Source organism: Malus sylvestris, chromosome 10 (genome assembly GCF_916048215.2).
Source record: "Malus sylvestris chromosome 10, drMalSylv7.2, whole genome shotgun sequence".
Lineage (NCBI taxonomy): Eukaryota > Viridiplantae > Streptophyta > Magnoliopsida > Rosales > Rosaceae > Malus > Malus sylvestris.
The window spans coordinates 2,689,563-2,710,880 of NC_062269.1; the positions used below are offsets into that span (position 1 = coordinate 2,689,563).

At 37.5% G+C, this 21,318-nt stretch overlaps 2 protein-coding genes across 4 annotated transcripts in view; both read right to left on the reverse strand.

Annotated features, from left to right (window-relative positions):
* The window catches only part of LOC126586712 (germin-like protein subfamily 1 member 11), an 85,082-nt gene extending 68,067 nt beyond the window's left edge, over nt 1-17,015 (reverse strand). Inside the window, exon 1 of one of the 3 annotated variants that reach the window (XM_050251651.1) lies at nt 16,994-17,015. In XM_050251651.1, coding sequence (XP_050107608.1) covers nt 16,994-17,000 — 7 coding nt within the window. In that variant the 5' untranslated portion in view covers nt 17,001-17,015. Of the gene's footprint in view, nt 1-3,179; nt 3,299-16,730; nt 16,807-16,993 lie in introns of those variants that run through there. The other 2 variants (XM_050251650.1, XM_050251649.1) reach the window with 2 other exon arrangements.
* Nucleotides 8,312-17,019, reverse strand: LOC126586713 (germin-like protein subfamily 1 member 11). The gene is made up of 2 exons (XM_050251652.1): nt 16,874-17,019; nt 8,312-9,028 (listed from the first exon to the last, which is right to left on the reverse strand). Exons 1-2 carry the CDS (start codon nt 16,998-17,000, stop codon nt 8,478-8,480), a joined length of 678 nt encoding a protein of 225 aa, XP_050107609.1. The 5' UTR covers nt 17,001-17,019; the 3' UTR covers nt 8,312-8,477.
* Nucleotides 17,020-21,318: the final 4,299 nt, after the last annotated feature.

Consider the following 21,318-nt stretch of genomic DNA (forward strand, 5'->3'; position numbering starts at 1 on the left):
GGGTTGGGGCCGAGGCGTGTTCGGATGTTTTTTCGCGGGAATTTGAATGATTTCTAGTTCGTTAAATTGAATTTAAATAGTAATATTTTTAATTTCTGGGAATTATGCATAGGTAACAGGCTTGGTTACTTTCCGTTAGGGGCAATTTTGGAAAAAAAAATATTTCTATGGCCTGGTATATGAATAGTTTTGTTTTTATGATTAAATTTTAAGCATTTTTTGTTAAATAATAGTTTATGGTGGTTTTTAAAAAAAAATAAAATTATAGTTAGCCCAAATCCTTTTCATTAAAGTTCTCAAGATTTTATCGTTAACGTTTGTAAGTGCTAAGAGGGCAAAATGTGAATTAGAGTAAAATGTGAGAGCAAATTTGAGATAACACTGTTTAAGTAACAGTGTTTTAGTTGAAAATGAGTTTTAGATTATACACACACTAGTATATATGCCCACACACAAAGGGCGTTAAATTTTTTTCCTTTTGTTTTTAAAAGTGAAGGAGAGAGGAAGAGAGAGAAAGAACGTGGGTGTGGAGAAAGAGGGAGAGAGGTTTTTATTTTTTTATTTTTTATTTTTTTTTAAATAGAGATGATAAAATGACCTGTAGTTGAGATTTAGAAAAAAAAAAGCAAAATGTTCTGTGAAATTAAGTTACTGTCCTTAATTTGTTTGTTGTGATAAAAGTCAAAAATGTCTTTTCACCTTCTTTTAGTTGACTAAGAGAATTTCATTAAATGTAGCTTAGATATTAAAAAATTAATTTTATTATTATTTTGCAGAAGGAATGAAATAGATAAAATATTCAATTAGTAAATGGGCATGCCAATCATTTAAATTTTTCACAAGCGTGCGTTTCCTTTAACTACTTATCATTACAAATGGTTATAAATGACAGAAAAATTAAAAACAGAGAAAGAACCCAACTCATATAAATCGAGCTCTCAATCGATTACCAACAAAATCGAAGGGGAGACTGCTAATATATATCACACTTGTAAGTCCTACTTCTCTTCTCTGCTTGTTCTACAGTACCTATATAATGTTGTTTACAATCGCACAAAAACAATTTTGTACATAATATATGAGAAGGTTGTTATAAATATTATGTAATTGTAATTGTGTAAATCTTAGAAAGATTTGGATTCTAGATATCTGTTATTCTAGTGATTGTTTCTCATTGTGAGGACAAGTTAATTCTTCTTGTTTTACTATAAATAAAGGCACTGACATAAGGAGAATTACACAACTCTAAGCATTCTACAGTTTCTCCACTAATGCACCCTCTCTCTCAGATAAACTAGGCCACAACAAAGGTTTATTTATTTTTCTACACTTACAGTTTTAACGTACGTGATGGAAAATACTGGCCTTTTCGGTTGTCGGAGGGAGCCAAATTACTTTGTATGCGATGCTTGCAATTCATATATTACAAGATGGGTATGTATGTGTGTACTTTAACATTTTTCTCATCCATATTGTAATCTTTGTATTTAACATTTCTTTTTCCCGCAGGATAATGTGGCGGAACTTAAGTTTTGGGGTTTTAAATATTGTAAAACACATGAATCTGATGGTGTTGTACTTGCGACATATTTCAGGTCTGTACATAAACAATTATTTTTGGATTCAAGGTTTGCTTTACTATTCCCATCGTGTCTCTAGGTATATATGGTCATGATATATATTTTACTTTGACAGGCCGAAGGTATCAAGGAGTCTGTGAACTTTGGAGATAACCGAAGGCTTTGCTCGGATTGTTTTTCTACTGCCATCTTGCATCCAAGTTGTTGATGCACAAAATCAATGAAGACTTTGAAATAACTTAAAGTATCAAGTTTGTGACCTTTCCTCGGTTGCTCCAATCACTAGTGAGGATAAATATGTAAAGAGATAGAGATAGGGAAGCAAGCACAAGATGTACGTGGTTCACCCTAAGTTTGGCTACATCCACGAAGTAGAGGAATTCTCATTAATAATGAAGGATTTACACAAATACATAGGTTCAAGCATAATCATCATTAGTGAGTTCTAATGGCTAGTTTAAATACAATAATGGTATTAGGGATTAATTGTAGGAGAATGACCTCATTTTATAGTTGAGGATAGTCTTTAGCTTTTGTCTGCGGTCAGTGTGGGACTTTATGAGTTTTATTCTGACGTTGCCATGTGCCATGCTGTGATTGGCCTCCTGGTTGGAGGGAAACTCTTGTGCTTCAGCAGGGTTGCCTCAACATGAATTCCTCAATGGATCCTTGAAGGTATAACGTTGACCGGTGCTCAGTAGTTTTAGGATTGGTTACGTATGGTACAAACACAAGTAATGCAAACGTCTTAGTGAACTAAAATCTCAGGGGGTGTTAGTGTTATGTTCCAAATTGGAAGGGGTTTTGTGAAATCACGATAAACCTAAGAGGGTGAGAGTAATTAACTCATATAACTATTCAACCCACTAACGATATCATTTTACTATAAAAGCAATTAAATAATCCATTCAAAAGACGGTAATATGCCAAGGGATTTATTTCGTTTCATTTTAATGGCTTTGGTATATCTAACTTATTGCCTGTTTGCAGGCGCTTGGTCTTACCACACACATTCCCTATGCTGTCGAGATGGTAAGAGTCCACTCGTTGCACTAGATAAAGAGTTAGTTAAAGATGTAAAGTCATACTTTTTTTTTAGTTTATCAACATTATTTAGTCATTCTTATTTGAACTAAGTCGTGTAAATAAGTAAGCCACAATAATTTGATGTTGATCTCTTCAAGAATTGGACTTAAGAGTCTAAAAGACTCCCACTTATGAAAGAAAAAAAGAATATGACTAATGTGTAGTGCAAGTGACATTTGCAAAATATATTTAGTTATATATGGGTGGGTGGCGTATATGTTCGGTTTGTAACAGATATCAAGTTGCTCAAGAAATGGGAACAACATTGAAATGGAAAAAGAAGTCAACAAGTTGGTCATGCTCAAAGTGACATCAATTTTACTTTTGTTTGGACAACCAGAGTATGTACTTTTTCTCAAATACCTTTTGTCATGTATATATTTTTTAGCTCACATATATGCATGTCTTAGGGAGAGAGGAAATGAATATTTTACGTGTTTACCTCAGAAAATTTCTCTATAACCTTTATCATTTGATGAAAGCATAATCTAGGGCATGTTATATACAACGTACTCATATTGTTCATATGCATGCTATATATATTTTCCATGCAAATTATACAGAAAAACAATCTTCATACAAAATATTCCCAATGGCTTACGAAAAAATAATTGTAAAAAAAATAGTATATATACTACATGTATATTAATGCTAGACCTCCTGGAGGGGACTGGGGTCAGAGGCAGAGACAAGGGAGGTTGCGAATGCCAAGATGGCAACAATGCATACGAGCACCTTTCATGGCTAATTAGGGTTTAACTTAACTTAAGATGCCTCAAAACTTGTATTAATTTGTAGAGGGCGGAATGAAAATCCTGTATGGTGCATAGGCCTATTTATAGATCGGAAGGAATGACTTGGTCTTGGATATACTTTCACTGTCGAAGCAGGTAAACCCCAGAATATTAATATCCAGAAGCAGGTTAAGACTTGGTTTGATGAAATATTTTAGTTCGTATTGACCAAAATTTCTTTCCCTTATCCATACATGGTTCGATTTCTTATACCCACATAATCTTTTTGAGAAAATTAATATCAAAATTTTGACAGTGTAAAATTTTAAAGAACACTAAGTCGTCTAATGATCTTTTTATGTAAATATGGTACCCACATGTATAACCGCGCTGTTTAACTTAGGGTTTTCATTTGAACTGTACTTTCCCTTTTATAATCCTAATTAATAACTGGCGGATAGAGTTCTTCTACTCAACCTACTAAGTTTCGAGTTCAAACTCTTCTCTTTAGTGTAACTTAAATTGTAATATCATTTTGTAATAAAAAAGAACCCGTATCCTGGCCGGATCCTCTTTGTGAGAATTCTGGGCATCCTTTAATCATGTCCGTTCATCGTACATCGTAAGGTCATAAATTATTTTAAATATTTTTATTTAAAATTAAACACAAGCAGTACTTGACAAAAACTGATCGTACAATGTATGATAAACAGACACAATTTATGGATTCTCAAGATCCTCACCAAATGGATCCGGAGATGAACCTGTTGGATAAAAAAATAACTCTACACAAAATGCTTAAGCGAAGTACAGTTTTAAATACAGATAATTGTGAGCACTACTACTTGAAAATAGTTATTCCGTACTCTTTACTTTTTTGTTACATTTTAGTTTGACAATACTAATTTGCTTGAATGATTCTTTGTGTTTAGCACTTACATGCTAACTTTTTAGTTTTCATTTAATTACCTTCTCTAAAGGGCTATTATAGTACAGGGTTAAGTGTGAAGAAAATATTTATATAAGCATTAGGATGAAAACCTGTACTAGGAGTTGAAGAGATTTTTCAATGTACCGAAAACACGGCTCAGTATATCAAGTGTAATAATACGATTGATTGCATTTTTTTTTAAATTTCCAACTAATTCTATTATTACACTCATGTACTAAACTGTATTACCGATACACTGAAATTTTTCTAAATGAGGTTGGAGTTTGGACTAAAAGAAGGAATGGTTAAAGGTATAAGGATATTAAAAGATTTTAGGTGGCAATTAACTAATGCAAATGTGGAATGTTTATCGTTATTTTGAATCATTCTAAAAGAGAATGATATCCATTTTTTCTTTTTACGATTTAAGTTGACAATTTTGCGTTATACACTATTGCCGCTCCAAATTGCTCCTATCATTTCCAACTGCACCGTAGAAGTACATGACTATTTCTTCCTTTTCATTATTTTCAACCGTCTAGTTAGGAACTGGTGTTGCTCTCTTCTCCCCATCGAAGGGTTAGTTGCTGCAAGTAGTTTTTGGCCTTGTTTGTGCTTTGAACGTGTGGTAACTTTGAATTACAGTGTTTTCCACACATGGAAAACAAGTTAATGAGCCCAAGGTTATAAATAATACTTGTGGTTTGCTATATGTGTTTAATTAAGTAGTGTGGTATCAACTTCAGTAAAAAACATGAACGATACGTAAATATATTTACAGTAAAACTTTTATATAGCAATAATGTTGAGGTCAAACTAATTTTATTATTATAAAGCGTTATTACTTATTAGAGATGTAGTTAAATAAATTGATTTAGCTATCCTTAATAAAAGTGAACTATATTAGTAGTGGAGCATGTCAAGAGGTTGAGAGTATGAATCCCACATCAAGAAAAAATAGACCTTGCATGTGCTCATAAGTAAGTTGAGATATTCTCTATATTGACAATTAATTTTATGGTAGAACCTTAATTTTGCCATGTGTGAAGCTCAATAGCCACACGGACTCCAAGTCACCCGATTTATGTTGTTCACATATCAGGCTTGAAAATTCACCACATGTGAGAAGATATACTGAGAGTATGAATTCCTGTAAAAATATGACTCCTTGTATTGATATGTGAAAGTATTACAATATATATCGGGTTATCTCAATCCCTATTTCGATAGGACTATACTTGTAGAGAAAAAGGCAAGGGGATTTTCTCAAGTCAAGAAGATGACTTGTTATCTATAACTTCGGACTCTGTTGGAGTGGGAAGTAGTAACTATGGTTATACTCAAAACTAACCATTTCCCTACCCTTCATATCCCATTCCTGTTGGGATGGAATTGAGCGACTCATGGAAACAATCCGAGACTCAATCTTCAAATGATTTTGTTTATGGGCAACGTCAACTAATCTCCGATCCATATGGGTGGCATGTTAACAATTACATGCAAAACTATTTTGGGGATTTATTATTTGATAACTACTCTTCACAATACTCACTCTACACATAGAGATGATGAAGATAGTGAAAAATTTGAACCTCATAGGAATTCTATGTGGTACTAAGTCACTCATGTATCTTATCATGCAATGTATAAAGTGTAAAATATTGTACTAATTCATTATATATAAATGATTATAATGTGTTTAAACTTCTTTCATTAATTACTACATATTTTCTACACTCACAATGTTTGCCAATTCGCTATATAATCAACTTGATAATGTTAAATCCATCATGCAATGCATTTCCTTCTAATTTTTTGTGATAAACTAATAGATAATTGACTAAATAATCATCCTCCAAAGTTTCAATAAAAATTTCCAAGTTTTTCTTACAATTTCCATGGTTTCCATATTATTTTTATCGATATCGATAATATCTCGATATTTTCATCGATATTTCCATGTTTTCGGACTACCGATATTTCCGATATCATCGATATTTAATACCTTGCATAAGTCTTTAACTGCAAGGAAGAACTCCATAGAAATCAAGAAATATGCAAACTAAAGAAGCTTAAAGAAGAAGAAAACTGAAGAATCTCTCAATATATTTCTTTAACTGTTTTGTTATACAACCGACTTAACCAAAGTACAAGAGAAAATGAACTATTTATACTACTCTATTGAGGCCTATGAAATACTCTATATGTGCACATGTTTTGCACATGTACAATGATGACCTGGCATATTATTATTTACTTATCCAATAATAAGCTCGAGCTCATAAGGAACAAGTTGAGCCAAGCCATCCCAAGGCTAAAGTTTGTTATACACACAAGTCGAACTCAAGCTTGAAAAAAATCATTTGAGCTAAGCTTGAGCTATACGGTTTTATCGTGTTTGAGTACTAAAATGGAAGTCAAACTTGAGTAGCTCGGTACTTAACTTTGACTTCGCTCATGTACACCCCTAACTTCAGCAAAAAACTAAATAAAAAGAATCTCACACACTTCAAGAGAACATGAAATCCAATCAAGTAACAATAGCCAACAACCCAAGATTTAAGGTTGTGGTCTAACAGAGGGTTTGAGTTGTTTGGGCTATGTACAATTTGTTAGTTTGTGAGAATTTTAGGGCTTTAATTTAGCTCTTTTCAACTGTTGTTTTTAGAGTCATATTTACGTGTTGTATATGTATTTGTGTCGAACTTTTTTTAATTTTGAAGAATATCGTTATTTCATAATATATATACACACACACACGAACAAGTCCCACTTTTTGGTGTTTAGTTAAAGATAACTTCTGCAAAGGGGCAGCTGGGAATGCTTAAAATAGAAGCAGTACAACTTTTTGACGATGTACAATCAGGAGGATGAAAAGAAACTAATTAGAAGTTGTACTAAAAGGTGATAAGTTGTTAAAAATGGTTAATGTGATAACATTATTAATAACTTTAGGTTGGCTATAATGAATGAAGGTGTTCATCAAATATTCCCAGTTTATTGTTTTATATGGATTCGTTCTACCAAATTGTAAGCAGCTTTTATTGATGTTGACAATTTGTCTCAATATTCCGAGGTATAACAGGGTAGATGCTCCTCCTGTGATATCGAGCTTCACCGTAGAATTAAAGTTGTGTAAAAGACTTTTTCTTATATACTTTGCTTTCTGCTTAGAAGCTGCTTCTCTGCTCAGTCTCGGGGGTAGAAGCTACTGGTTCAGTTTCATATAAATTTGATCCTCTGTTCCTTGTTTTTCTGTGTTAATATCCTGGTGCGTGTGTGTGTGTACATATATACATATATGTTGGAAAGGTTCTTATGTGTACATCCGCTACACTACGCAGTAAGACAATGTGGTGTATGACATTTACACATTATATTTACACATTATAACCCTAAATCTGACATATCTAGTTAGTTTTGAATTAATATGTATCTTAGCCCTAAACCCTAAGGGGGCGTTTGTTGCGCCGGACTATCTCGGACTGGACTAGCTTCAAGGACTAAGTTGGACTGGTTTAGACTAGACTAAGCTAGACTAACTTAGTGAAGCGTTTGGTGCAGTGTTAGACTAAGAAGCTGGATAATAACAAATTCTAATATTATATTATTTAATATATAAATTATTAATATTTTATTATGATCTAGGTGACCGGAGATGATTAGGAGTCTATCGGGAGTGGTTGTTGAGCATGACGAGGACGAGTGATGATAGTCTTAGTTAGTCCCATGGTTATTGGGGGGTCTCGCTAAGACCTCTTAGTGAAGGGTTTTGTCCATGGTAGTCCCCTTTAGTCTCATTAATGTTAGTCCCAGCATGGAACAAACACAGTATTGGACTAACAGCTAGTCCAGTCCAGTCCAGTCCCACTTAGTGAGGGCAAACAAACGCCCCCTAAATGTCATATATGTGATGTATTTGTCATCTTTTAACTCTCCAAACTCTAAGTAAGAGATCCCAGAGATAACGCACACATTAATGAACACAATAACATTATATTAATTGATATCAAAATTCGCGTAGGGACGATGAGGTATACATAAGTAACCATCTTATTCAATTAATACTAGATCATACTTTGTAGGTAGTGAAAAGCTTAACACATCCACTCAGGCACGTGGACCGTTCCTTGGCCCTTTTTGTTATCAGTTGTTGTCGTACCAGAACTGTTTTTGAAGATATGAAACCAGTTTGTCATCGACTTGGAAGGCCTTGGCTAGAACATCAGGATTGATGGGAGGGTTGGCGCCGAACACTGCATTTGCTATGGTGATGACCCCTGGATTCTGGCTGCTAAGACCAGCAATGGCGACAGCACTGGTATGTCCCACATTCAGTTGGAAGTGAATAAGACCAACTGGGAACACAAACACATCTCCCTTGTTCAACACCTTGGTGAATAGACGATTATCTGGGTTGGACGTTACGAACCCAACGTAGAGTGTACCTTCCTGGAGAAAAAGGATTTCCGTGCCGCGAGGGTGAGTGTGGGGAGGGTATAGGCCATTTGGTGCAAAGTCTATGCGAGCTAGGGATATGCCGAGAGTGTTTAGTCCTGCTATTTGATCCACATTAGCAGGTGTTACCGTTGAACCCAACGGATTTTGTGTGCTTCTTGGAATTTGAAGCCCAGAAAAGAAGAAATCATTTGCTGATGCAAGCTTTGGGTCCTTGCAGAATTTCCCGTTCACAAACACTGCCATTACACCCAACAACAACAACAACAACAAAGCCTTTTACCACTAAGTGGGGTCGGCTATATGAATCCTAGAACGCCATTGCGCTCATTTGTGTCATGTCCTCCGTTAGATCCAAGTACTCAAGTCTTTTCTTAGGGTATCTTCCAAAGTTTTCCTAGGTCTTCCTCTACTCCTTCGGCCCCGAACCTCTGTCCCGTAGTCACATTTTCAAACCGGAGCGTCAGTAGGCCTTCTTTGCACATGTCCAAACCACCGTAACCGATTTTCTCTCATATTTCCTTCAATTTTGGCTACTCCTACTTTACCTCGGATATCCTAATTCTCAATCTTATCCTTTCTCGTGTGCCCATACATCCCACGAAGCATCCTCATCTCCGCTACACCCATTTTGTGTACGTTGATGCTTCACCGCCCAACATTCTGTGTCATACAACATCGCTGGCCTTATTGCCGTCCTATAAAATTTTCCCTTGAGCTTCAGTGGCCTACGACGGTCACACAACACGCCGGATGCACTCTTACACTTCATCCATCCAGCTTGTATTCTATGGTTGAGATCTCCATCTAATTCTCCGTTCTCTTGCAAGATAGATCCTAGGTAGCGAAAACGGTCACTTTTTGTGATCTTCGCTAGATTGCTCCGGTCATTAGTGTGGATAAGTATATAAATGGATAGAGATAGGAAAGCAAACACAAGATGTACGTGGTTCACTCAGATTGGCTACGTCCACGGAATAGAGGAGTTCTCATTAATTGTGAAGGGTTTACACAAGTACATAGGTTCAAGCTCTCCTTTAGTGAGTACAAGTGAATGATTTAGTACAAATGACATTAGGAAATATTGTGGGAGAATGATCTCGTAGCCACGAAACTTCTAAGTACCGGAGTGTGGTATCGTCTTGACTTGCCTTATCTGTCTCATAGGTAGATGTGGCATCTTCTCTGGAAGTACTCTTCCTCCATCCAGGGGTGGTATCTGTAACTGGTGGAGATGCACAAGGTAATGTATCAATTTCACTTGAAGCTTACTTGTAGTTTCATGCTTGGTCAAGCGAGATACAAACCATGTAGTAGGAGTCCCCCAAGTCGCCGAGCTGGGGGATCTGCTGAAAGAGGTGACAGACAAGGTAAGCAATCAGAGCTCCGGCTGATTGTTCACATTCTCCCTATCTTGCAGGCAGCATGAAGGATAAAGAGAAGAAAAATGAGGAGAGATGATATGGGATACTTTTGCTTTTGAAGAAGTAACTTTCCACAGGCTTATTCTTGAACTGGGCTGGAGGGTTTTCTGGTTTCCTCCAGAGTATAAGGCCGACTGAAGAATTTGAGGGTCAAAACAAGTCCATCAAATCTAGAGTACGTTCGACCCTGCTGATATGGGATACTTTTGCTTTTGATAGAGTAGTGGATGTATCGGCACGTGTGTTGTTACGCTTGTCTCCACATGCTTCCTTGTATCCTTCTCACTTGCCCTATCTGTTCCTCAGGCAGATGCGGTATCTTCCCTTGAAGCATAAGATGTTGAAGATGAGTACTCGAGAGCAATGTCAGGTAAGTAATCAGGTAAGGGGTTCCAGGCAGTCAGTTCCTGGCTGGAAGCTTGATTCCAAGTGCTGACTGATTGCTCTCTTTCTCCTTGTCTTGCAGGTAAGAACAAGGCCAAAGGAAAAGACAGGGAAAAAGCATGATATGGGATACTCTTGCTTTTAACCCTGATGATATGAGATATTCTTGCTCTAGTATAGCTTGTTTATAGAGGTATTATCGGGGGGGGAAGAAAGCTGAATATTTCGAAAGGCTTTGTTGGGAGTGCCCTCTCAGATAAGAGAAAGGGTTGAGCATTTTTGCAGGTATGCCTGTCCGTTAGGGATGAAAGTCGACATATATAGGAGTCTCCCTAACATCAAGTAATAATGTTATTCCTTTACCCTGCTTGGTTATAGCACGGTAGTGGGAGCTGCCAGCTTCACATGTTTTAACTCTGTCAGAGCACTTTGAAAAAGTGGTTTGTGGTATCTGGAAAGCTGATGTTGCATGTGAAGATTACAGACCTGTCGGGGGTCTGGCTCTCGAGATTCAGAGAACGATGCCTCTTCGATTTTTGAGAAAGCAATCCTGCTAGGGGTCTGGCTCTCGAGATTCGGAGAGCGGTGTGTCTTCGATTTTTGAGAAAGTAATCATGTTGGGAGTCTGGCTCTCGAGATTCGGAGGGCCGTGCCTCTTCGATTTTGGAGCAAGCAATCTTGTTGGGAGTGTTTTCTCGAATGTGAGTAAAGGTTGGGCATGTTTGCTAGTCTACCTTGCCACGAAGCACAGAGGTTGACACACAGGGACTTTCCAATTATCCAACAGTGGTACTGTTCCTTTACCATCTCTTCGATTTTGAGAAAGTAATCATGTTGGGAGTCTGGCTCTCGAGATTCGGAGGGCGGTGCCTCTTCGATTTTGGAGCAAGCAATCTTGTTGGGAGTGTTTTCTCGAATGTGAGTAAAGGTTGGGCATGTTTGCTAGTCTACCTTGCCACGAAGCACAAAGGTTGACACACAGGGACTATCCAATTATCCAGCAGTGGTACTGTTCCTTTACCCTCTCTTCAATTTTTGAGAAAGTAATCATGTTGGGAGTCTGGCTCTCGAGATTTGGAGGGCGGTGCCTCTTCGATTTTGGAGCAAGCAATCTTGTTAGGAGTGTTTTCTCGAATGTGAGTAAAGGTTGGGCATGTTTGCTAGTCTACCTTGCCACGAAGCACAGAAGTTGACACACCGGGACTTTCCAATTATCCAGCAGTGGTACTGTTCCTTTACCCTTGTGGGTAATAATATGGTAGTTAGACCTTCAAAATTTATGTGTCTAAACTTTTTTAGTGTTGTTTCTTTGCAATTCTTTTACCCTTCTTGTGACAGGTGCTGACAAGGCTGGAAAAGTAGGTGCCTCTTCGATTTCTGAAATCGGCCCTCGTGGTCTCTGAGCAGCCCAGCTTTTGAGAAAGCAAGCCTCTTCGATTTCTGAGATCGGCTTTTGTGGTCTTCGAGCAGCCCAACTTTTGAGAAAGCAAACACCTCTTCGATTTCTGAGATTGACCCTCGTGGTCTCTGAGCAGCCCAGCTTTTGAGAAAGCAAACGCCTCTTCGATTTCTGAGCAGGCACCTCTTCGATTTCTGAAGCTTCGTCGAGTGCAGATTTTTATAGGGACTGACATTAAGTTCCAAAGCACACTTGAATATCCACCAGTAGAAGCTCCATTCTTGCACTTCTAAGATCTTGATTTGTCCGACCTCTTCTCTCTTCAACACCTTTGAAAATGTCTGGCCCCTCCGACCGTCGTTTTGACTTGAACCTTGTTGAAGAGGCAGCCCCGCCTTCTCCAGACAACATATGGCGCCCATCCTTCGTCTCCCCTACTAGTCCTCTTACTGTTGGGGATTCTGTGATGAAGAATGATATGACCGCTGCGGTAGTGGCCAAGAACCTTCTCACTCCCAAAGATAACAGACTACTTTCCAAACGGTCTGATGAGTTGTCTGTTAAGGATTCTCTGGCTCTCAGTGTTCAGTGTGCAGGTTCTGTGTCTAATATGGCCCAACGCCTATTTGCTCGAACCCGCCAAGTTGAATCATTGGCGGCTGAAGTGATGAATCTCAAACAGGAGATTAGAGGGCTCAAGCATGAGAATAAACAGTTGCACCGGCTCGCACATGACTATGCTACAAACATGAAAAGGAAGCTTGACCAGATGAAAGAATCTGATGGTCAGGTTTTACTCATCAGAGATTTGTGGGTTTGTTCCAAAGGCATTTATTGCCTTCGTCTTCTGGGGCTGTACCGCATAATGAAGCTCCAAATGATCAATCTCTGATGCCTCCTCCTTCTAGGGTTTTGTCCAGTACTGAGGCTCCGAATGATCCCCCTCCGGTGCCTTCTCTTTCTGGGGCTCTACCGACTGCTGAGACTTCTCCTAAGCAACCTTTGTGAAGCCTCCCTCTTGTTTGTTTATTTTGACTCAAGTATATGTACATATTTGTAACTTATCGGGGATATCAATAAATAAGCTTTCCTTCATTTCAACGTATTGTGTTAAATACACCAAAGCCTTCTTCGCTAAGTTCTTTGAATTTTCTTTTGTTGAAGCTTGTATGTTGAAGCTTTGTGAGTGGAGCATATAGGTTGAGGTAGTGTTCCCTTAATTTCCAGAGTGAGGAAAACTTCTCGGTTGGAGACTTGGAAAATCCAAGTCACTGAGTGGGATCGGCTATATGAATCTTAGAACTCCATTGTGTTCTGTCCTGTGTCATGTCCTCCGTTAGATCCAAGTACTCTAAGTCTTTTCTTAGGGTCTCTTCCAAAGTTTTCCTAGGTCTTCCTCTGCCCCTTCGGCCCTGAACCTCTGTCCCATAGTCTCATCTTCTAATCGGAGCGTTAGTAGGCCTTCTTTGCACATGTCCAAACCACCGTAACCGATTTTCTCTCATCTTTCCTTCAATTTCGGCTACTCCTACTTTACCCCGGATATCCTCATTCCTAATCTTATCCTTTCTCGTGTGCCCACACATCCAACGAAGCATCCTCATCTCCGCTACACCCATTTTGTGTACGTGTTGATGCTTCACCGCCCAACATTTTGTGCCATACAGCATCGCCGGCCTTATTGCCGTCCTATAAAATTTTCCCTTGAGCTTCAGTGGCATACGACGGTCACACAACACGTCGGATGCACTCTTCCACTTCATCCATCCAGCTTGTATTCTATGGTTGAGATCTCCATCTAATTCTCCGTTCTCTTGCAAGATAGATCCTAGGTAACGAAAACGGTCGCTCTTTGGTATTTCTTGATCTCCGATCCTCACCCCTAACTCGTTTTGGCCTCCATTTGCACTGAACTTGCACTCCATATATTCTGTCTTTGATCGGCTTAGGCGAAGACCTTTAGATTCCAACACTTCTCTCCAAAGGTTAAGCTTTGCATTTACCCCTTCCTGAGTTTCATCTATCAACACTATATCGTCTGCGAAAAGCATACACCAAGGAATATCACCTTGAATATGTCATGTTAACTCATCCATTACCAACGCAAAAAGATAAGGACTTAAGGATGAGCCTTGATGTAATCCTACAGTTATGGGAAAGCTTTCGGTTTGTCCTTCATGAGTTCTTACGGCAGTCTTTGCTCCTTCATACATATCCTGTATAGCTTGGATATATGCTACTCGTACTCCTTTCTTCTCTAAAATCCTCCAAAGAATGTCTCTTGGGACCCTATCATACGCTTTTTCCAAATCTATAAAGACCATGTGTAAATCCTTTTTCCCATCTCTATATCTTTCCATCAATCTTCGTAAGAGATAGATTGCCTCCATGGTTGAGCGCCCTGGCATGAACCCGAATTGGTTGTCTGAAACCCGTGTCTCTTGCCTCAATCTATGCTCAATGACTCTCTCCCAGAGCTTCATTGTATGACTCATTAGCTTAATTCCCCTATAGTTCATGCAATTTTGTACATCGCCCTTATTCTTGTAGATAGGCACCAAAGTGCTCATTCGCCACTCATTCGGCATCTTCTTCGTTTTCAAAATCCTATTGAAAAGGTCAGTGAGCCATGTTATACCTGTCTCTCCCAAAACTTTCCACACTTCGATTGGTATATCGTCTGGGCCTACTGCTTTTCTATGCTTCATCTTCTTCAAAGCTACACCCACTTCTTCCTTCCGGATTCTACGATAAAAAGAGTAGTTTCTACACTCTTCTGAGTTACTCAACTCCCCTAAAGAAGCACTCCTTTCATGTCCTTCATTGAAAAGATTATGAAAATAACCTTTCCATCTATCTTTAACCATGTTCTCTGTAGCAAGAACCTTTCCATCCTCATCCTTGATGCACCTCACTTGGTTTAGGTCCTTTGTCTTATTTTCCCTTGCTCTAGCTAGTTTATAGATATCCAACTCTCCTTCTTTGGTATCTAGTCGCTTATACATATCGTCATAAGCCGCTAACTTAGCTTCTCTCACAGCTTTCTTCGCCTCTTGCTTCGCTTTTCTATACCTTTCACCATTTTCATCGGTCCTATCCTTGTATAAGGCTTTACAACATTCCTTCTTAGCCTTCACCTTTGCTTGTACCTCCTCATTCCACCACCAAGATTCCTTTTGGTGTGGGGCAAAGCCCTTGGACTCTCCTAATACCTCTTTTGCTACTTTTCGGATACAACTAGCCATGGAATCCCACATTTGGTTAGCTTCCCCCTCTCTATCCCACACACACTGGGTGATTACTTTCTCTTTGAAAATGGCTTGTTTTTCTTCTTTTAGATTCCACCATCTAGTCCTTGGGCACTTCCAAGACTTGTTCTTTTTTCTCACTCTTTTGATATGTACATCCATCACCAACAAGCGATGTTGATTAGTCACGCTCTCTCCTGGTATAACTTTACAATCCTTACAAGTTATACGATCCCCTTTCCTCATTAGAAGAAAATCTATTTGTGTTTTTGACGACCCACTCTTGTAGGTGATCACATGTTCTTCTCTCTTCTTAAAGAAGGTGTTGGCTAAGAAGAGATCATATGCCATTGCAAAATCTAAGATAGCTTCCCCATCCTCGTTTCTCTCCCCAAAACCATGGCCACCATGAAAACCTTCATAGTTGCCTGTCTCCCTGCCCACGTGTCCATTTAAATCTCCTCCTATAAATAACTTCTCCGTCTGAGCAATTCCTTGCACCAAGTCTCCAAGGTCTTCCCAAAATTTCTCCTTCGAACTCGTATCCAACCCTACTTGAGGTGCGTACGCACTAATCACATTGATAAGTTCTTGTCCTATTACAATCTTGATTGCCATGATTCTATCTCCTACCCTCTTGACATCTACAACATCTTGTGTCAAGGTCTTGTCCACGATGATGCCAGCATCGTTTCTCGTTCTATTTGTGCCCGAATACCATAGTTTAAACCCTGAGTTTTCTAGATCATTTGCCTTACAACCAACCCACTTAGTTTCTTATAGGCACATAATATTTATCATTCTCCTCACCATAACTTCTACTACTTCCATAGATTTTCCCGTCAAGGTTCCTATATTCCACGTTCCTAAACGCATTTTGCTCTCTTGAACTCTACCCTTCTGTCCTAGCTTCTTCACCCTTCCCCGTCTAATAGGATCAAAGTACTTCTTTTGTGTGTCCCGTGTAAAGTTGATAGGAGCATATGCTCCCAAACAACTTTGAGTGGAGTCGTTCGAAAAGAAGTTTCTATAGCCCCCTTGCTCATTTAACACTGTATCCGGGTGCCGATGGAGATACAGCGACCCTTGCTCACTTATCACTGTGCTCAGGCCACACAGCGCGCCACTTACGGGTGACGCCCTAGCTTTAGCGCGATTTCGTTCTTGATTCATTTTCATAAGGATTCGACGTGATCATGGAGTGCCGGCTGTCGACTACCTGACGCCCTCCCCCTCCTCCTTTATCCGGGCTTGGGACCGGCAATGTAAGATAAACTTACACGGCGGAGTTACTGCCATTACACCCGAAATACAAAAATTTATTTATTTATCAATATAAATGAGACAACGTACATGATTAACACGAACAATATATATGAGCTTCTATTAAACAGGTGCCAAATTATCATTACATGTGATACGTACAGATAGTATTACTATCGTACGTACAAGGAACTAAATATGTATGTACTAAATACTAACGTACTCATATTGTTCATATGCATGCTATATATATTTTCCATGCAAAATACAGAAAAACAATCTTCATACAAAATATTCCCAATGGCTTACGAAAAAATAATTGTAAAAAAAAATAGTATATATACTACATGTATATTAATGCTATACCCCCTAATTTGGTGTCATTAAGTGCAACGCAGAAGTCCTGGAGGGGACTGGGGTCAGAGGCAGAGACAAGGGAGGTTGCGAATGCCAAGATGGCAACAATGCATAAGAGGAACTGAGCACCTTTCATGGCTAATTAGGGTTTAAACTTAACTTAAGATGCCTCAAAACTTGTATTAATGTGTAGAGGGCGGGATAAAAATCCTGTATGATGCATAGGCCTATTTATAGATCGGAAGGAATGACTTGGTCTTGGATATACTTTCACTGTCGAAGCAGGTAAACCCCAGAATATTAATAGCCAGAAGCAGGTTAAGACTTGGTTTGATGAAATATTTTAGTTCGTATTGACCAAAATTTCTTTCCCTCATCCATACATGGTTCGATTTCTTATACCCACATAATCTTTTTGAGAAAATTAATATCAAAATTTGGACAGTGCAAAATTTTAAAGAACACTAAGTCGTCTAATGATCTTTTTTGTGTAAATATGGTACCCACATGTATAACCGCGCTGTTTAACTTAGGGTTTTCATTTGAACTGTACTTTCCCTTTTATAATCCTAATTAATAACTGGTGGATAGAGTTCTTCTACTCAACCTACTAAGTTTCAAGTTCAAACTCTTCTCTTTAGTGTAACTTAAATTGTTATAATATCATTTTGTAATAAAAAAGAACCCGGATTCTCTTTGTGAGAATTCTGGGGATCCTTCAATCATGTCCGTTCATCGTACATCGTGAGATCAGAAATTATTTTAAATATTTTTATTTAAAATTAAACAGAAGCAGTACTTGACAAAAATTGACCGTACAATGTATGATAAACGGACACAATTTACTGATTCCTAAGATCCTCACCAAAATGATCAGAAGATGAACCTGTTGGATAAACAAATAACTCTACACAAAATGCTTAAGCGAATTACAATTTTAAATACAGATAATTGTGAGCACTACTACTTGAAAATAGTTATTCCGTACTCTTTACTTTTTTGTTACATTTTAGTTTGAAAATACTAATTTGCTTGAATGATTCTGTGTTTAGCACTTACGTGCTAACTTTTTAGTTTTCATTTAATTACCTTCTCTAAAGGGATATTATAGTACAGGGTTAGGTGTGAAGAAAATATACTAGGAGTTGGAGAGATTTTTCAGTGTACTGAAAACACGGTTCAGTATATCAAGTGTAATAATACGATTAATTGGATTTTTTTTAAATTTCCAACTAATTTTGTTATTACACTTATGTACTAAACTGTGTTACCGACACACTGAAATTTTTCTAAATGAGGTTGGAGTTTGGACTAAAAGAAGGAGTAGTTAAAGGTGATGCGATAAGGATATTAAAAGACTTTAGGTGGCAATTAACTAATGCAAATGTGGAATGTTTATCGTTATTTTGAATCATTCTACCGAAGAGAATGATATCCATTTTTTATTTTTACGATTTAAGTTGACAATTTTGCCTTAAACACTATTGCCGCTCCAAATTGCTCCTATCATTTCCCAACTGCACCGTAGAAGTACATGACTATTTCTTCCCTTTCATTATTTTCAACCGTCTAGTTAGGAACTGGTGCTGCTCTCTTCTCCCCATCGAAGGGTTAGTTGCTGCAAGTAGTTTTTGGCCTTGTTTGTGCTTTGAACGTGTGGTAACTTTGAATTACAGTGTTTTCCACACATGGAAAACAAGTTAATGAGCCCAAGGTTATAAATAGTACTTGTGGTTTGCTATATGTGTTTAATTAAGTAGTGCGGTATCAACTTCAGTAAAAAAACATGAACGATACGTAAATATATTTACAGTAAAACTTTTATATAGCAATAATGTTGAGGTCAAACTAATTTTATTATTATAAAGCGTTATTACTTATTAGAGATGTAGTTAAATAAATTGATTTAGTTATCCTTAATAAAAGTGAACTATATTAGTAGTGGAGCATGTCAAGTAGTGGAGCATGTCAAGAGGTTGAGAGTATGAATCCCACATTGAGAAAAAATAGACCTTGCATGTGCTTATAAGTAAGTTGAGATATTCTCTATATTGTCCATTAATTTTATGGTAAAACCTTAATTTTGCCATGTGTGAAGCTCAATGGCCACACGGACTCCAAGTCACCCGATTTATGTTGTTTACGCGTCAGGCTTGAAAATTCACCACATGTGAGAAGATGCACTGAGAGTATGAATTCCTGTAAAAATATGACTCCTTGTATTGATATGTGAAAGTATTACAATATATATCGGGTTATCTCAATCCCTATTTCAATAGAAATCCTACACTAATTAGAATTGAAAAATACATTTTTATCATACATTTACAGAGAAGATTTGGGATTAATTTCTTTTAATCTAACATTTCCACATCGGGTCAAGGTAATACATTCCTATAATACATGCAATAATTAAGAAGAAGGTTTGGGATTAATTTTCTCTTACCTAACAATTCAACATTGGGGAAAGGAGAGACCTTGCATGCATGTGCTTATAAGTAGTTCGGCTGCTCCTTATATTGCCAATTGGTTTTATGATAGAAGCTTAACTTTCTTCAGATGTAACATTGGAAAAAGAGAGATACCTAATCTCTAAAAGCGCTAGTGGTGAATGTGTGTATGTAGTGCTAATACATTTCCTTTTCTTTGTGACATTGCATATTTTTGGACTAATTGACAATTATTACTATATCGAGACAAGTTTCTTAAGACGGGAGCTAAAAAAAATTATAACTCATTACAATGTGGAGTTTATTCCTATATGTAACTGAGACAAGTTGGGGCCGAGATTTTTTATGACTACATGGACTTTATTCCTTTATATATAGTGTCACTATAGAGAAGTTTTAATGTAGTATATTTTTACTATGTTTTTTTGTGGGAGTTACAACATAAAACTCTGATTGAAAGAAACTTCCCTCTTACCCACGAAACCCCTTGTCACTTAACAGTTAACCCCTCCAGTTTACATTCATTTTTACTCCTTACACACTCCTCTTGATTTTTAGTTATCAGATCGAATGAACTGAAGAAAATTAATAACAAAAAATGAATAAGAGTGTGTAGGAGGTAAAAATTGGTGTGTGAAAAGCACTTTCCTTCATCAAATGCAATCTTCACTACCCCCAGGGTGATTTCTACAAGTTACTCCCAAGAAAACTAAATTCATGATGATCATTCTGTAGATATAAAGGTGATTTTCAGGCGGATCAAATCGGAAACAAGGTTTCATATATCCATTCCAAATATTTCAAGGGTGGTTCTGTTGATGCAAATGCTCAGGGGAAGGACCCAGTCATGGGCTAGTTAAGGCGAGGCATCCCGTAGATGTCGACGTTTTGGCTCGTATAGTCTTTTCCCTTCAGTAAGTTTATCCTACTGGTTTTGCTCAAAAAGGTTGTTAATGAAACACCAGTTTTAGTCATCCAACCTTACAATACTGGTTTTACTAAAAATCCTCCACTTGAGTTTGTTTTCACATATATAGATAGAAATTTCCAGGAGTACGAAGTTTCTCCCACGCCGACTATTGATTTTTCTCTATGCTTGGTTTTTTTTTTTTTTTCTCATCGTCCGCATGAAGAGCATACATTTAAGTTTGGAAGAGACAAAGAAGAGGCATTGACATGGAGTTCCCGGATTGCCCAACTGAATAATTCATGAATGTCCAGAGGAGAGTGTTGCATGACATTTATGTCAATCCACTAATTGGTGTAACTGTTAGGTCATTGATTCCTCAATTGATTTCTCCATATTGAATTAGGGGTATTTGTGTAATTTTTCATAATAGTCACATCATCTTATAAAGATGGTTATGTCTCACATCATAACACTACGAAATTCTCAAATAAGAATTCTTTTATTCTCACTCAAATTATTTTCCTCTACAACAGATATGATTTTTTTTGCCATGATAGCCACTCCACTATATAAAGGTGGCTATGCATGACTTGTTAATTAAGATTCATGTTAAAAAAAATCTTAATTATGTTATTAAAATTGGGAGATAACTGATTCAAACATAATTTGATTTATCATAACATAATTCAAATATTTGGCACATAATTAGAAAGAAAAATACACTTATAATAAGTGCATAATAAGAATTTTAGATTGTCATTAACAAGCAATTGGTCATTGCAAATAACATGGCCCAAGCAATTGCATACACACACAAAAATGTACGACTCACTGATTCCGACCTATTGGAGAAGTCCGCCTTTAACACCTCAAGCATTGTGCTCTAACAGTAGTACACGAAGTGGAACTATCGAAGATTCTCAGCCCTCACAACAATTATCTTCACCAAGCCATCACATGGTGGGCTTTATGAAGAAAAATAGCCGAAATGCATGGGGATGTCACTTTTTTGCCTATCTTGCAACTGATTTGAGCCCAGTAAATTGGTGATATTATGGATGAAAACTTATATATATATTAATGGGTGTTGTGGT

Excerpts from the sequence above, each read along its gene's own strand:
- LOC126586713 (XM_050251652.1), bottom strand. The coding sequence starts at position 17,000 with ATGAAAGGTGCTCAGTTCCTCTTATGCATTGTTGCCATCTTGGCATTC. Across the intron at positions 9,029-16,873 it reads TAATGACACCAAATTAGGGG|TGTTTGTGAACGGGAAATTC; the intron begins GTATAGCATTAA and ends GTGTAATGGCAG.